Below are 18564 nucleotides of genomic sequence, written 5' to 3'. Positions count from 1 at the left end.
AAACAAAGGATATATCTCCAGGAATTTGAGGGAATTTAGCAAAGATTGATTTGCAAATCAGCTAATAATCTAGGAATGAACTCATGAAAAGGAAACCTCAGCTCCGCGGTTAGGGCATCAGCATAAATAAATAAAGTGTCAGGCTTCCAGTGGCATGTACGATCACCACCTTCAGTAGGAACTATCCTAAGGGGAGGGCGAACGTTATAAGTCGTGTTAAGTTCTTTAATAGCATCTGCCTCATACCATTTCTTAAAATAATCAAAGAAATCTAAATGAGCGTTATATGAATATTCATCTCCCCTAGTATTAATCATATCTATCAGCGACATATAAGAAGAGCGAATTTCAATGTCGTTACCTCTCTTAGATGCTGAAGCAATCTTCGATGCCCTTTATAAACCTTTGTCAACCATTAATGGAGGTTGGAGTAAAGCTTAAAGCGAAGAAAGGAGGAAGAAGGAGGCCGAAAAAGGCTGATTTTACCGGAAAAAGCTTTAAGGATGGGGATAGAGGTTTTGAGAGGAGAGTTTAGAAATGAGAAAGTAAAGTGTGAGAAACCACTTCACTCCCCCCACTCTTATATAGGACTCCCAATAGGTCACTGGGCCGGTAAAAAGGGCAGACCAACCGGTTATAACCGGCTAAAAGCCCAGCACAAATGCTTGGACCCAAAATCAAGGAAGTTCCAGAAGTCTCCTGGATAAATAAATAAATAAATAATAATAAATATATATTTATAGTTTCTAGAATATTCTGAAATAAAGAGTGGGTCAAAACAAAAGCCCAGATAAAGAATGGGCCAAAGAAAAGCCCAAGAAAAAATAGGCCAAAATAAAGAAAGCCCATGGAAAAGGGGGCCCCGGTAAAAAGCCCATGAATGAAAAGTCCGACCTAATCAAAAATCAAATCAAGAATTAAAATCATGACCTAAATACGATCAGGATTATGATTTAATTCCTGATTGAAAGCACCAGCTCGAAAAACATCACGACCAGGAAATATAGAGGTGTAATTCGGTCAAAAATTTCCACGAGTGGAAATTTTGATCAGGAACGCTCGATCTGAATTTCTGATAGAATTTTCGGTCAAGACCTGGTGGTTATCCCATTTTTTGACGGAATTAAGGATCATTATTTTCTGATCGAATATTTTTTTCAACCACGATCTTTCGACCAGGATTTGGACAAAACTTCTGGAACTTAATTCAGTCAAAATCTAATTGTACAATAAATCCTGACCGAAATTCGATCAGGATTCTGATCGAATTACCCTGGTCGAATCTATGCATGTTCAAAAAACATGAGAGTTTAATTCGGTCAGGATTCTGATGGAGTCATCCTGACCGAAAGGAACTTCGACCAGGAGTTTTGGGACCATAATTCGACCAGGATCCTGGTCGAATGGATTCCTGGTCGAAATTATACAAAAATAAGAAGAAAGAATGAAAGATGGAAAATTTTCTGGGAAATTCAGAAAATAAGAATTTCTGAAATAAATTCCAAAAAAGTTAAGAAAAATTCTAGAAATTAAGGGAAAATTCCTGTAAATTAAGAAAAATTCTATAAATTAAGGAAAAATTCCAGAATTAAGGGAAAATTCCTGTAAATTAAGGAAAAATACCAGAAAATTCTTAAAAATAGGAATAAGTTAAGGAAAATAATAGGGAGGTTACCCTGAAGCCACATACAAGGCAAATCGTTGTAAATGTGTAGGTCGCTCCACACCTTACGCATAAAACGATACCCTGTACGGGATTAAATGAACTTAAGTTCCTCGGAATCTTTTACGATTTCCCGAAAGTTGGGGGGGGGAATGATAGGGAGAAAAATAAACCCTGATTGCGTAATTAATATCGCATAATTATGCCCAGGAGGGGCTAACAATAAAGCCCATTTATGAAGGCCAAAAAACCCTGAATATTAATTATTTTCGTAATTAATAAAAATGGGAAAAATCAACTATTGCTAAAAGTTCTAGAAAGGATATGAGTCCTTGTGGATCAACCTCCAAGTGGTCTTATGAGATAAAGAATTAGTCTGCTACTTCCTAGGACTCCAAAGTCCACTCTAAATTTGAGGCTTGTCCACCAAGTCTCCTAGCCCTAATTCAATTCCAAGGCATTCCATGCCTATATAAGGAGCCTCACCTCATATATCAGAACTACGTTTTTTTGACTTGATCCTTGGCACATAGCAAGGTACGTAGGCATCTTGTTAAGGCAGATTGAATCACGAAACACGAGAGCAGTCAAATCGAGTCTCGAACTCACGAACCCTAGCAATAAATATGACCTAGTTTTTAATCCATAACGGATATAATAATATCAACATACCAAATTTTGGTTGTCATCATATAATCTTATAATTAGTTTCTCTTCAAACTCGGGTTCGATTTCCCGTATCTTTATTAAAAGCAAAAATCCTTCTTAATGATATGGCATGTCATGTATACCGTAGTATGCCACTATAATAAATAATAATAATAATAATAATGTTTAATAATAAAGTTACAAACTCGGGCTTCCACCAAATAAAAATTTATCTAACAACAGTGAAACTCTTTATTTGTATAAACGTCACTCTTAACGATATGTTATGCCATGTATACTAAAAGTCGCGAATAAAAGATAAAAATTTATACTCTTTAACAACCAGAAAAACACTATTTTGATGGAATATAATGTTAATAATGTAAAAGAAGTTATAAACTTAAGTCTATAAACTAAAAATGAGAATAAAAGTTGATAATTTATACATTTTATTTTTTGTCAAAATTTATACCTTTTATTAATAAAGGGAAACACTATTTTAATGGAGTACCAGATAATAATTACACTGTATAGTCCAAATAGTTAATTTTAATTTAAACTCAAGTTCGATTCCATGCAATTACTCAATTATACATGATTTGTTTATTTTGTTTCACTTCTTAAATTTCACTCTAATTTCGGTCTTGATTCATCATAATAGTAACATAATATTTAAATAATAATAAATATTATTAAAATATAAAATTTTGGTTAACATCATATAGTTTAATAATTAGTTTCACTTTAAACTCGGGTTCGATTCCCCGTAACTACGTAATTATAGAAGATTTATTTAATTTAACTTATTGAATTTCACCCTAATTTCAGCTTCAATTTCCGATAATTATATAAATAATAAAATAAATATATCATTAATAATTAAACACTAATACTGAATAATATGAGTAATCATTCTGTGACCGTGCTTGACATGATTATATTTTTTTGTCACAATATGCTTATTGAATTAATATCGAATAATATGAGTAATCATTCCATGATCATGTTCGACACGAGTCATATGCTTACTCAATCTAATTTACGCGATAATATATTAATTAATTAAATAATAAATATTCTTATGATATGCTCATGAGCATGCAATAACTTTTATTTATTTTGGTTTATTGATTGACTTACTCTTCTTAATAATGACGAACCCAAAATATTTACAAAAAGTACATAAAAAGCTAAATTTATACTCCCTCCGTCACGCTGGATTGTTTACGTTATTTTACGACACGCTTTTCAATGCTCGTTTAAAGTATACTTCCATAATTTTTTTTTTAAAAAAATTCTGAAAAAAGTTTCATGTTTAAACTTTTATCCAATTTTTTTTTTTTAAAAATATTATGAAACTATACTCTATTGAAACCTCGAAATACGTACAAACAGTGTACGTAAACTATCGAGCGGGACGCAAGGAGTAATTTTTAGTACTAGCATGTGTCTGTAAAGACTAAACTAGATCATGTATCACATATACATGTATACTGAAAGACAAATATAGATAGTAAACTTAAGCCCGTGTTTACATCTGTTAGTACTACATTGAACAACAAATATGTATATTATAACTAAAAGAGAAGAATAATATTTTATAATATTTTACATGAACATTACATTGCTTGAATTTAAACACCTAAAGCTACTAAGGTGACACCTAAAAATAAGGAACTACTTCCTACTCTATCTCCACTACTAAAATAATATTCCATGCTATCCTAATAAAATGCCACTGATCTAGTCTTGTTAACAAAAACACTTTGTTACAACTGATTTATTCAACACCAAATAAATAAACAAATACACAAATAAATAAAAAATTACCTAAATTATAAATTTAAGATTAAATCGCAACATTCACCCCCTTAATCTTAAATTTTTCATGAACCCGTTTGGTTGTCAACTTAGCCCGTCTGGCTTTTATCCCATTTGGCTTCCAACTTAGCCCGTCTGGCTTTCAACTTCTCTACCCGTTTGGCACTCCATAACCCATCTGGCTTTTAATACTTAGCCCATCTGGCCCTTTTTTTGTCCGTCTAACACATTGCTTCTTTGTCCGTATGACTTTTCTTATTTGCCCGTATGGTACGTTGTATTACCCATCTGGCATTGCTAATTTTCTCATTTGGCACGTCGCATTTGCCCATATGACAGATACTTATTTGCCCATAATCTCCATATCTATCCTGAATTTTCATGTGCATCATCATAGTTATCTTTCATGAATCCGCCACCACAAGGTTTTAGCTTTCCACCGGCACAGAAATTGCTTACTCCTAAGCCAATCTTCAACTGTAACATATGCAGCTTGATTTCCATAAGATCCCATAAGATTCATCAGGTCCACCATATCTCCTATTTGCCCATCTGTCACCACTTGGAGATTGACTCGTGTGCACAACTGCACCACCACTAGAGAACCACCTGAACCTGCATCACAACTTGAGATACCTGAAGCACACCAAAACTTATTTTGATAACTAAAATTACCATAGCGAGAGGAAATATGAGTGTCATATGCACTTATGCTTCCAACAAAAGGACCGCTCCTATGACTAACAATAAGTACATGGGTTTTCATATTCAACAAGAGTATAGCCATTATTCAGGACCATAGGCTCTGATACAAAGTGTAGAGACTAAACTAGATCATGTATCACATATACATGTGTACTGAAAGACAAATATAGATAGTAAACTTAAGCCTGTGTTTATATCTGTTAGTACTACATTGAACAACTAATATATATATTATAACTAAAAGAGAAGAATAATATTTTAAAGTGTTTTACATGAACGTTACATTACTTGAATTTAAACACCTATAGCTATAGAGGTGACACCTAAAAATAAGGAATTACTTCCTACTTTATCTCCACTACTAAAATAATATTCCACGCTATTCTAATAAAATGCCACTGACCTAGTCTTGTTGTTAACAAAAATACTTTGTTACAACTGATTTATTCAACACTAAATAAATAAACAAATACACAAATAAAGAAACCATTACCTAAATTATAAATTTAAGATTAAATCTCAAAAGTGTCTACGCATACATAGGGCTGTCAATGGATTGGATATCAGATCCGATCCGATCCGAGGGCCAATGAAGCGGATATGGATCACTTAAAATAAAATTCGATCCGAAAAAAATCCGTTCCGATAAAAATCCGATCCGATATACATAGGATATGGATTTAATAAGATCCGATCCGTAAATAATCTGATCAGAATATATATATATAATTACATTGTTAAATTAAGCTATTATGAAAATATTTTATAATTATAACTAAATTAAGCAAATCTGAAGTTACATTGTTAAATTAAGCTAATATGGAAAATTCATTTATTATTATTACATTCAATTCCGTTGTTCCTCATTCTGGACAAGAATAACTTTTCTGTTTCCGATGAGAAGTCCCTCTATGTACGTTTCGTTATTAATATTATACGAAAAGTCTCTCAATGGCTTGTTTCTGTTGGATCATGAAATGTATAACTCTGTTCATTTTCTATTTTCGCAGAAATTGTTTGCAATTCTCTAATTTGCTTGTTTCATGCTAAGACTGAACAATGGAAAACATGAATTGTATTCCACTAATACCACTCTTTATATATTCGTTGAAGTGTTTGTAATATTTTTTATGCTACTGCCATGTTTCTAAGTTTGCAGAATGGATTATAAACTTGTAATTTGTGAAATGATGTATTTTTTTATTAAACTTTGCATTTTGGTTTTGCGAATCATTATTATTAATAGTGATTTCAACATATTATAAATTTAATTTTTTTCTAAATATAACGGAGCGTTGCTCCGATCCGAAAATCCGAAAATCCTACGGATTAGGATATGGATAATGCTCTAAAAAATCCGGCTATGATCCGATCCGAATCCGGTAAAAATAAATGGATCAGGATATGGATCAGGATATGGATAAAGAGTGATCCGATCCAAACCTGATGCGATCCAAACCCGATCCATTGACAGCCTACGCATACACACCAGACAACCCTAAAGTTCAGTACCACACTAATAATCAGGAAAAAAAAATGAAAGCATCGAAAATTTGCAATGTTTCATAAAAGGAAACCAATATATACATACATTGATACGTACGCCATAATAACCTCGAAAGTAAAATATGTTAAGAAAATACACTACTCATGATTCATCATCATCATGCAAGCCACATAGGTGGTGGCTCATTCAAATCTATCCCCAACCCCCGTCGTACAATCCCCAAATACGCCGCGGTATTCGAACTCTCCGGCACCGGACCACCATTATTCACCACCACTCCACGGCGGCTCACACCTCCCATATTCTGAACCGGGTCTCCAAGAAAATCACGCATCATTACCCTCCTGGAGTTACCACCCCACCGGTGATCGGACGGCATGTTCAGATCAAGACTCAACTCATTTTCCGGCGCCGGAAAATTAGTCTTAGCCTTTGGACCTCTAAGTGACCTAGCAGCTCCATCATAGGCTAACGCAGCTTCCTCTGGCGTGTCAAAAGTGCCTAACCAAACCCTAGTTTTCTTCCACGGGTCGCGTATCTCAGCTGCGTAACGGCCCCATGGACGCTTTCTCACTCCTCTATAGTGAGCTTCTTTTGTGGATGCCATGGTCTTTTAGAGAGAGAGAGTAAAGTGGGCCCACTGTTTTAACCTTTGATCGTCGGCTGAAGGAGTACTAGATGGCACAGGTTCATTATCTTGGTTTGTTATAAACAATGTATGTATGGTTTGTATATATAGATGTATTGAGGGTTTCAAGTTGTTATTGTCTGCGGCTGAGGAGTTTGGGTTGCCAGTGAGATATCAACCGTTGGATTTGATCATGGGTTTTTTGTATATTCATGTACGTGTGTTGTGTGTATTATTGACTCGTTTTAAAACGTGTGGTATTTTTGGTTTTGATTTTTTCTTTTAAGTTGTGAAAATGATAGGCCGACATTTGAAACGCCTCAACTAAAAAAATGTTCCTTTTTTATTGTGGTTCAAGCAAACTAATTTTTTTAACGAAATCCATTACTTTTGCTCTGAATTTTTTGATCGATTAAATCTAACCAACAATTTTATGAAATAGAGTCTAGTATGATTGATTTTGATCGCTAGACTAGTATTTCATCTAAATTATTGTTAAATTAAAAAAATGGGGTCTTAGTTGAAATGAATGGTCAGAGTTGAGTAAAAGTGATGATAGTGTGCTAGTTGTTTTTAAAAGCAGCGAGGCTGGTGTAAACCGGTGAGGATAGTATCCTGATTAAAAAGAAGACAAAAAGAGAGAGAGATATTAGTCGCACAAATGTATCAAGGGTCTCTTGCACAGATGGTGGTAGTTGCGAACAGATATAAAGACGGTGCGGGGGCTTACGTATGAGCCTGACACGATTCCAGTACTTGTGATGCAACAAGTCTGATTACACATGCATTTACTAGGCTTCTAGGCTATATATGTATGAATATATAAATTGTACTCCACTAGGCATCAAGTACAAGTATGCACAAGCGCTGCACTATCAAGGTTCGGATTAAATTTTAAGATTTTATTAGTATTACTACTACAGACGACAGAGTATACAGAGTATGGATGGTTGTGTAAGCAATCAGGCGAGTGGTGTCTGTAGCTGATTGGAAGGCAGTGTTTGGAATCCTGTAAAAAAATTAAAACCCCTTCTCTGCAGCTACAGTGCCAGCTTGTATAATTTCAAAACAAGACTTGTACGTCACTAAACTCCAAGCACACATATGCATGCAGTGTGCAGTTGTACTAGTGTGTGGACTAATGGAGTCATTATTCAGAAGTTCCCACGTGGTTGCAAGTGTATAATGTATGAGTATATGTAGATGAAGATGGATAGTGTTCTGGTTTTTGGAGACAGCTCTCACTTATCTTGCCATTTTCTTTTGTATTTCATGCTGCCACTATGCACTCTTTATTTCGTGATTTTGTTGTAAAAATCCTGTTTCGGTGGTTACATATTTCAGGAATTGGAACCAATCGTGAGGTAATGATTGCCGATTTATCGGGTATTTTTTTTTAAAATCGGATGATTTATTAAACCGGTTATTGGATCGGTTCAATAAATCATCATGTCATGCATATAGAAGATCAGGATTTTTTAGCTGCAAAACGAGACACCATGTCATGCATGAAACTTTTTTTCCAAGGAGAACATATAGAAGACCAGGATGAAGCGATGCGGAAACTGAGAAACTCTAGAACATCTGGTATAAGCAGAGTAATTAATAGATATATAGGGTACTTGTAATAATTTTATAAGAAGCAACCTCTTAGCATATCTGTGAGGAGGCAATGCAAGTCTTACAATACAATTAGACAGCCATTGCAGAGATTATTAAAGAATAAAGTGAATAGCTCAAGTACAGCTTCCGAGTATTTGTGTAACTGGACATTTTAGTATTAAATTCTATCCAAATGTTGCTAAATTTTGAAACAAACTACATGGGAGGGTATGAAGATAATATACAAGATTCTAAAAATGACACAATTTGTGATTTAAGAACATGATGCTTTTGACAGAAGGACGCCCGTAGATCCAATAAGTGGAAATTAAATATTGACCTACACCGGTGAGCAAAATACAAGGATCAGTAGCCTTCCGGATTCCTGAGATACAAGCATCTGAAGGTTGCTGGAGAAGTCAGGAGAGCAAGGGCGGTCCGTTCTCAGCAGCAGTCCTGGTATGACCATGGCTATAATTCCTGACCATTTGAACATCACGTAAAGACTGTGTTCTTGCTTTTGCATAAGGAGCCTCTCTTGCTGCGAATATCAAAGATAAAAAGAATATAAGCTTTTGAAACAACCATTCCCTATAAGCTATGTTTTGTATTATTTTGAAGGGTCTTCATGTTATTCTCTTTACAGTTGTAATTTTCTTAAAGCAATGTACATGTTTGTATGACAAAGAATCTTTAGCAGGAAATCATGTTCTTTTATCCCCCCATCACCTCTTCCAGTGGAGTATAGACTCAGCTACTTATCGTTTCAAAATAGGAGTCCAATTTGGATTGGCGATAACTTACAATAAAACAATATTCTACAATTCCATAGTTCTGTGATGCTATCACTTTTCACTAAAAGCTCTTGTCGTCAAAATTTATTTTACAATCAAAAGAATATGGATAAAGACCGCGAAATCATTATGGCCCATTTAAGCTGTTTGACACTAGTAGGATAAGGTTACCTGCAATTCTTTGAGCTCGGAGAATATTCTGCCGTCTTTTCCACCAACAAGTTGAGCAGATGAGCATGAGTATGAATGCAGCACATGCTCCTAGCCCGATTCCAATTTTTGCTCCAACAGACAGATGAGACCCACATTTAGGCAATCCAGGTATTCCGCATAGACCAGCATTATCTGTAAAACTGAATATATGCAGGGTAACTATCCCAAGTGCAATGTATCACAAGTATAAAGACATGTATGCTATGCTGTTTCAACTGAGGAACATGAAAGAAATGCCAAAGTCCCAAGTTTACCTCTAAAATGAACTACACCTCATTCCTCACAGTAGACTGTAGACTAAATAAATATAAAGAACACACGGACTAGTGGACTAAGCATTATCTGACATTAATAGTAATGCCAAAGGGCGAGATATATTTCTCAATACAGTTAATAAGGCAAACCACACGTCACGCCTCACGGAATCACACCCGAATCTCTTAGGGGAATACACACAAATATAGAACTAAACAAACAATGTAAAATACACACACAATATATGACGCGGAAAAACCCACGTCCCAACTTGTATTATTAATCCAAACAATTATCAATAATACAATCAATCTCTTCAAACGGTATTCACTCAAGCGATACTTAAGTCAAACAATACTCAAGCATACATTCAAACAATAACATGACCCAATGTATATAGCCATCACAAACTTAGCCAACAAGACATACCTAATCTGATTACAATAATAATTGTCTACCCATACAATTATTACCCATTCCCATTATAATAATAATTGTCAACACATACAAATATTACCCAACTCAATTATGATAATAATTGTGTACCCATACAATTATTACCCAATCCAATTATGTTTTCTATCACCAAGCCCATACCACCTATTGGGTTTAACCCAACAGAATTTAATACTCTGTTTGGTCGGGGAGAATGTAATGGAATGAGAAATTGTAATTTGAACAAAATAAAGGCGAAATAGTAGAGGTAGGAAGGAGAGTGAAAGAAAATGAGGGAATGCAATTTTTTCATGATGATATTTGTGGAGAAAATTAGTTAAATGGGTAAAAGAGTTCCAAATATTACAAGTTTCATTCAATAACCACCCAATTCTTTCACCCCACCAAACACAACATAAGGGGATTAGGCTCACCTGATGTGGTGAGGCTACTTTGCGAGATATTAAAAATAAAAAAAAAAAATGTGACAAAAAAAAAAAAAAAAAAAAAAAAAAAAGGATATATAGAGTAATTGCCAATTGGCTAAAATCAGCTACTTAGATGTGAAACAACAATGACCTGATAGTAATACCACAAAGGGTAAATGTCATAATAGCGAATCTTGATGAACTGCTCCAGCGCTTTGTGGATTTGCACTTAAGATCGCATGGCCATCAGATACTCTGACATGAACTCTTGTTAAAACACCAGGGTAGTATTACTCGTCTAGGTAACAACCCAAGGAAGACTAGTAGTACTTGTTTAGGTAACACCCCAGGGGAGACTAAACATGGTTGAAACAACCTGCAACCTATTGCACTTTATTCGAAACTTACTAGTGCCTTGGCCGTAATTTATTATTGAAGAAGCCACAGGAGGAATGAGTCACTGGACCATGGACAGTAATTTCATAGTTAATAGGGTGATCCCAGAACTCTTAAAGCTTTCTGAGATTTTAACACGGTCACCATTGCTATCCTAACATAAGTTCATTTCCAACTAATTGATTCTCACTACTCTTTACGAGATGTTTGGCCTTGATTAAAGTCTTGATTTAGGTATGAAATCGAATTTATGTACGTAGCCCAAATGGGCTGTGTGTCCTGATGTAGGCATGTAACCCTGGATTACCCTTTTATAAGGAAATTTTTGAAGTAACAGGATAACAATAAAGTACTATCGTAATGAGACTAAGAGAAACATACTTAAAGCTAGCTCTGTGCAAAAGCCTTCCTCCTAAAGCAGCTGGGACTCTTCCATGAAGGGAGTTGCCATTGAGATTCCTGAAATCCAATTAACATGAAATGCTATAAGTTGCGTATGCACAAATGTTACACACCCTTAAATAATGATTGGCGTAACTTACAGTCTGCGTAATGATGTTAGTCGTCCAAGGCTTTCAGGAATTGATCCGTTGAGGAAATTGTAAGACAGATCTCTGCAATGCCATGTCAGATATTACATCAGATTACTAGCCAAGAAGTAAAAAACTTGAAAATAAACTACCAACTGTGACTTTCCAAAAATAAAGAACGGGAGAAAACTATTAACCAAATGTATAACATTATAGAATAGGTTAAACAATGTAGGATTTAATATTATAGAATTACTTAAAAAAAGAGAAAGAATTAAGATATTATCTTGCTGTCTGTTACTGTTTATATCAATTCAATGTACAGAGCACTCAAGCTACAACCAAGTTCAAGAAATAATTTTCTGAAAAATGAACAGATTGAGGTCTAATGGATTCTATGTCAATTTTATTCAGTTATCATCCCCGATATTTCTTGTATTAGTTTATTGTATTGCTGTAAATATTGATATGTTTAACAAATGTAAATCTGTGATATTGATGTGTACATTAGGCTGTTATTGCTTCAACTCGTCTAAAACCCTAAAGGTGTTAACAGATATATAGAGGCTAAATTTACTGTAGTAGGGCAATTTAGAGGCTGGTACTACGGGATATTGTAGGGTGATTTAGAGGACTTTATCAAGGGATTTGTTGGATGATTTGAAGATCTAATTAGCTCTGCTGTACCTATGCCTATAATTACAGGAACTTGTTTGTACGAAAGCATATTAACACCGTCTATAATTTTGTCATACCACTCATTTCTTCCACACCTTTTTCTACAAGATTAAAGTGAAGTCCATTCCTTTAGAATTATTTAAGAAAAATGTAAAACTGACAAAGTACCTTTAGGTTTGAGATTATATGATTGATCTCAAACTTGGAACAATAAACAATTGCGTTAGTAACGAGTGCAATGTTCGTGTTTCCAACTTGATTATAATGGTTAGGTACACTTACAGTATTTCCAGGCTCGTAACTGCTCCAAGCGAAGAAGGGATAGTCCCGTGGATGCTGTTCCCACTTAAGTTTCTGCAAATAATTAAAATTAGATTGAAAGATAAGAGAATAAATGCCAAATATTATAATTATGGTAGTCGCAACATTGGTGGTTGTGAAAATAACCTTAATCAATGTAAATCCAGGAAACCAAAAACTTAACTTGACTTGACTTTGCTAGTAATTGCAATTATTAAATCAAGGTCAATGGACATAGGAGTTCAAATAGCATTACGAGATACATGATCTGATGAAAATATTGCTAAAAAAGGCTACTAAACTGTTAGTTGTAGCATAATCCTCAACTGAAAGAATTAACAACTAAACCCTCAAATTAGCTATTAGCAAAGAGAATAAAATGAAATTGGCCGATAGTAGGTCCACTCTTGTCATGCTAGTAATTAAGAAGACGGACATAACTCCTAAAAAGGTGCAGTCTTTCAAATCCATAGAGATCCGCCGTAGACATATCCATTTACAGACGAATGTGAAGAACTTACATGTTTTGTAAATGTTGCAGCCGAGACATGTCATTTGGCAAGCGACCCCTCAAGCCTTGATTGTCAAGTCCACTACTCTTGCAAAAGGAGATGAAATTATTATGACACGTTCAGCTATATATGTCAAAAGCTTCTGATAGACAAGAAATACCATTTACCATTATTACTACTGACTTTCAGTAGAATATTATACATTAAGTTTCTGTATTTGACGAAAACAGAGGTAATAACAAGCACAACTTCAATTTATTGATCTGTCAAGATATCCTAATGAATAGTTTAAGGAACAAAATTGATAGACACTTCAGCTATGATTAAAAAAGAAGATACTGCTCACTGCTCAGCATATGGTTAATAAAGCCGAAATCATCCATTGATTATATTAAGGAGGTCCACAATAATTATTTATAAAAAAGAGGTCTGCAAATCTAGGCAACAAACAAGTCTAAAACTTGTAAGAGTGCTGATGTGCTCTACAGTCTCAGGTCTCTAATAAGGCTGCCGAATCCAGATTTGTACACGGTAATGCTTCATAACTACAAAAACCTTTGCAGGGATGTAGCGTACACACCAAAGGTCACTAAGAGTATCAATACCAATCTATGACGATAAAAATGATACTGTAGTTGTATATATAATAACTAATCAAAAAGGTGGAGAAGATAATTCATATCTACGGAGAAAAGTTCAAATCTGTCAGCTTAAGTCAATCGTTTGCAATGAAAATCAGATTAATATACTAAGGCACAGTCATCAGTTATAAAGTTGGGATGAATAGCAGCCATTTAAACCATCAGGTGAGTGGTAGGAGCAAATCAACTTTAATATCAATAAGTATGATGTGACAAAACTATGCCAGTCCCACAATTAGAGAATGCTATATCCTAGCATAAGATGACAGAAATTGATTTAGCTAAAGCTCAATAATAAGGATCACATGCCTTAAAAAATTTGGGACATTTTACATATATTAAAAAATGGTTCTCTGTCCCTTCAAAAAAATATTTTTAAACAACCACCAATTTACAATGTCCAGTTAGAAATCATGAACACAACTATGTCAGGTGGTAACTATTGTAAATTGTATAAATGAAGATCAAATTAACAATAGGATAAGTCATATGGTCGGGAACATAGATGACAATCCTTATTGTGAATTGTATAAACTTATTGTTGATTCAACAATAGACTTTTATCATTTTTTACTTAACCAAGCTCCAGTGGCTTTTTCTGCTTTCAGAGTTATTGTAACATGATGATGAGGCAAAATATGAAATCAAACAACTTAACAATGATTAAATGAAAGAATAAAGCAAAAAATATTTAAGAAAATAATTCCATACAGTCCATCGATGACCCATTTGCTGCTTTCTTCATCAAACTGGCAATCTGCTCCGCTCCATGGATGCAGTTGTGGAACACAGGGATCACCATTCCACCCAAGACGACGTGGAAGGCCCAGTGCACTTTTCAGCGCCTGCAAGGCCCTAACTATAGAAAAAGGAGGCGTTATTTAACTGTTCATTAAATTTTAAAATTTTAACTATCACCTGCTTTTGTTTGGCTTCTATGCAAAAGAAGTAAGATGAACTAGCATACGTGTTATATTAACCTATTGAATGATGCCATGTATATTTAAGCATTGGTTACCTTAGAAATATCTGTAACAAATAACCATGCTTAACAAGACTAGTTCTACTCCAAGCCAATTTTGCATATAGATATCATATCCATTAGAAAAAAATTAAAAAATATCAGGTCCATGTATGATCAATTTTCTATTTTTGAGAAGTTAAAAATCTTATAAGGAAAAAGAAAACTAATCATGGACGAAACTACAAAGCCTTAGTCAAAAAAATATTTAAATACGAAGGTACATACTAGTTTAGAAAGATTACTAAAGACAAACATAAAACTGACAAGCCAAGACAACTATGACAATGAATACATTAGTAGGTGGATGAGCACCACATGTCTATCCCAACTTTTTTCCAGATTCACCTTTGAACTTCAGTTAAGACCTTTTTCTTCAACATAAAAGTTCAAGTGGATATGATATTTAAATCCAACATAATAAGCTAGATTTCTTCTTCGCAGTTTATTATACTAAGTTATAAGAAGTAACTGTTTTCCTTAGGTTTCTTTACTATGAAAGCAACTTCATAACATCTTTATTCCAAATTAACTGCCACAGGATAAAACTGATGTACATTAAAAAGAGTACAAAATATGTCAAAGATGTAGACATACATGAATCTGTTGAATAGAATTAAATAGTCAGTTCTTTATTGTTGAACATAACTGAAAAAAGTTCATTTTTATTTATTTTTTGAATAGAACTTTAAAATAAATTAACAAATTGTTTTATATAAATAATTTCAATAATAGGAAATTAGTTTTAGGTACGAAACTATGAGTATATAATACAATTGGTAAATTGGAGAAAATCTTTACCATCCATGCTTCCTGGTTTTTTGTAATACACTAATATATGCACATAATATTGTATCATGCAGGGGTGGGCTGAAACCAACTCACCCTTTGCATCCGCCACGCTAATGTGGCTAGCTAATTCTGCATATTAAATAGTCAATTCAGTAAAATAAGTAGATTGGAACATAAATAAGCTGGATGCTATACCTTCATCTAGCATGGTCTTGGACTCAGCCGAGATGACCTCAAAGATCTCAATACCACTGATTATTGCATGACTGCCTTTTGTAGGGTGTAAAGTTACCGTTAAACTCCTTCCTACAACAGCAACTGTCGTGTTCAGTACAAGAGCGCTGTTAACATCGCCAGTCATGTTCACAATGTCAACATCTCTAAATGCTGTATTTCCATTTATCACAATGTTAAAAATCCTCTGTCCTGTTGACTTGATTGAAGGATCAATCTCGGCAAAGTGCAACCAAATTGAGTAGTTTCTGTTAGGATCCACATCCAATGTATATGATAAATCAGACTGATTCGTACTGACAATAGCAGTCTGATATAAAGCTTCTGGAAAAGAGTTGGGTGCATTTGAAGCCTGCTTGATGCTATTGTTGGTTGATATGACATGATCGGAATGTTGACCGAAAGAACTAAAAGAATTCCAGAATCGGTTACCACCCCAGTGATCCCCATTTAAGTCGGCATCAAATTTTGGTTTCGGAGCACCACAGCTCAGTCTTTTGCCAGTTCGTAAAATAGTTCTTCGTCCAAACTGCGGACCATAGTTGTATGCTTTATTATCAACCTGAAGAATTTCAATTGCGAGTACAGCAGGATCTCCATGACCAGTACTATGGAAGCACAGAGAAGCTGAGTGATCTGTAAGAAATAAAAGAGCTTCAACAAAAGTCCGCTCGTCATCATGATTGCTCCAACCAGACTGCAAAGAAGATATCAGGCTTCCTTCAATAGAAACATCAAACAAAGGTTCATCATCAAAACTGGGTTCTTTTACCAACCCTAAAAAGACTCTCACAAAGTAGTGACCATTGGGTACTTTGTCGATACTGTAGCAATTCTCTGGACCCTCAGATAACGGGAAATACCGAAGTGTAGTAAGAGCTGGTGAAATGGAACTTGGAAGTGTCGCATTAGTATTTATTCCTCCTGTGTATGCAATGTCTTTATGCCATTTTGTATTCTTTGGGGGAATGTGGATGTCGTCACGAGCTCCACAGCTTATTCGCAAAGCATAGGGTCCTGCAGTGAGCATAACAAGACTTTTAAGAGCAAGTCCAATGCTAAAAGTAAAATAATATAGCCATGGCTATAATTTGGCACCAAAAAGTGGTTTTTAGTACTAAAATTGAACTTGCACTGCAATGCTAGTTGCAAATTGGAAACTAATTCCAAATTTAATTAAAATTTTATTTAACTCTTTCAGTTCATTCAAAGTGGTTAGTGGACAAACTCGCACCCCATTTATACTTAGTGTATGATATGGCAAGAATGCCTATAGTCATCCTTGGCTCTAAATATATAACCAGGTATCTATTTATGCATTTATCCAACCAAGAATGGCTATGTAATTGGAATATAATAATGTGATTTGGTTCTATATCATAGTCATACAACTAAATATAGGTATGCACTGGACTTGCTCTAAGATGGAACTTGCACTGATTAAGAGAATTCCATAACTCACAGTATCACATTCTTAAATTCTAAAAGGTGAATGCATTTCTTATCAATTACATTCTTCATCAATAACTAAATGGAATATGTCAGTTAAATTAAATGAGAACTGAATGGAAACTATGCTGCTTTATAGCTAAATTTTCATTTGTACCGTCATTATATTCATATAAACTAAAACCACTGCTGGATCCCAAAAAATTAGTGATGAATGGCTCATCCGCAATTACTACTTCCCGTCATATTCTTCACAAACCTCATCGTAAAAAATGTGCACTCTCACTATAAATGTCACTGTTTTATTTACGGAAACATCCTTATAAATTTTTGGGTTTCTCTACTGTTACTCAAGCCTTTCACACCAAAAAAACATGACAGCATTGGTCCATTCTAATACATTTACACCACACCAATAAAAAATTAAATACCCCCAATGCTAAACTAAAACACCAGCAATCATACTCCAACCCAAATTTATATATATGAAAAAAAAATACTCCGGTATTAATTGAAATGTAGCACCAATAATAATCCTAATCATTAACTAAAAAACCGCACCACAAATAATTTCATAAATTTATCACAAATTTTAGATTTGTAATTTCTTCTACCACAGAAGTGATTGGGGAAGCATTATAATAAACTTTACATACACAAATATATACAAATGAATAAGAGAGAAGAGAGCTAACCATGGTGTCTACAAAATGAAGGTGGAAGAGCTAAAAACAAAGTGAATAACAGCAAGAAAAGCCAGTACATCTTCAAGATTTGAACCAAACTAAAGCAATCCCACTTCAAAGCAATCCATCTATAACCATATTATACTTACAGGTTTCTAAATACCGAAAGATAGACACAAGGTTCGTAGAGAGAGGGTGTGAGTGAAAAAGCAGTAAAGCAACTACATTTCAGACGAGCATTCAATATTATTTTTGGAGAGAGAGAGAGAGAGTAGGAGAGAGATTCGGGATGTGTGTCTGTAGATATAAAATGACGTTAAATTCTATATGTGTATGTGTTTAGTCATATTTTGACCCGTGACATTGAAGCATCTCCCACTCACCACCCTTTATTCAATTTTATGGTTTATTTGATTTAATAGTGTTACATATGTAGTCTTGTTTAATTCTTTTATTCCGAACACCGGAGCAAATTGCATGGTTTGTGGACTTTTTAGCATCTTTTAACTTTTCTTTTCAAGTTGTCTAATAATGGCCACATCATTTGTCCTAGGAGTAGATTATAGATATTGGCGAGATCAGCGAAGAAGTATTTAGCGAAAATAATAAAAAAAAAGCCAAGGAAA

General features: G+C 34.5%; 2 protein-coding genes across 2 annotated transcripts; both read right to left on the bottom strand.

The window, feature by feature from the left end:
• Positions 1-6501: 6501 nt before the first annotated feature.
• LOC141673646 (ethylene-responsive transcription factor 12-like) lies at positions 6502-6951 on the bottom strand. Its single transcript, XM_074480393.1, has one exon. The coding sequence runs from the start codon at positions 6949-6951 to the stop codon at positions 6502-6504; it is 450 nt and encodes a 149-aa protein (XP_074336494.1).
• Positions 6952-8591: 1640 nt separating this feature from the next.
• On the bottom strand, positions 8592-18259 carry LOC141670794 (receptor-like protein 4). The gene is made up of 9 exons (XM_074476791.1): positions 17948-18259; positions 15765-16820; positions 14468-14615; positions 13125-13196; positions 12586-12657; positions 11638-11709; positions 11477-11554; positions 9540-9721; positions 8592-9115 (listed from the first exon to the last, which is right to left on the bottom strand). The coding sequence occupies exons 1-9, from the start codon at positions 18015-18017 to the stop codon at positions 8994-8996; spliced, it is 1872 nt and encodes a 623-aa protein (XP_074332892.1). The 5' UTR covers positions 18018-18259; the 3' UTR covers positions 8592-8993.
• Between the last annotated feature and the right edge of the window lie 305 nt (positions 18260-18564).

This window comes from Apium graveolens, chromosome 7 (assembly GCF_009905375.1).
Source record: "Apium graveolens cultivar Ventura chromosome 7, ASM990537v1, whole genome shotgun sequence".
NCBI lineage: Eukaryota > Viridiplantae > Streptophyta > Magnoliopsida > Apiales > Apiaceae > Apium > Apium graveolens.
Note: the sequence above shows the minus strand (reverse complement) of the source record. Positions and strands in the feature narration are given on the sequence as shown.

Bases quoted from the DNA above. Each gene is read 5' to 3' on its own strand.
- LOC141673646 (XM_074480393.1), bottom strand. From the start codon at position 6,951: ATGGCATCCACAAAAGAAGCTCACTATAGAGGAGTGAGAAAGCGTCCA.
- LOC141670794 (XM_074476791.1), bottom strand. From the start codon at position 18,017: ATGTACTGGCTTTTCTTGCTGTTATTCACTTTGTTTTTAGCTCTTCCA. The intron at 16,821-17,947 runs GTTAGCTCTCTT...TGCTCACTGCAG, and splicing joins TTCATTTTGTAGACACCATG to GACCCTATGCTTTGCGAATA. The intron at 14,616-15,764 runs GTATAGCATCCA...CTTTTTCTATAG, and splicing joins CAAGACCATGCTAGATGAAG to TTAGGGCCTTGCAGGCGCTG.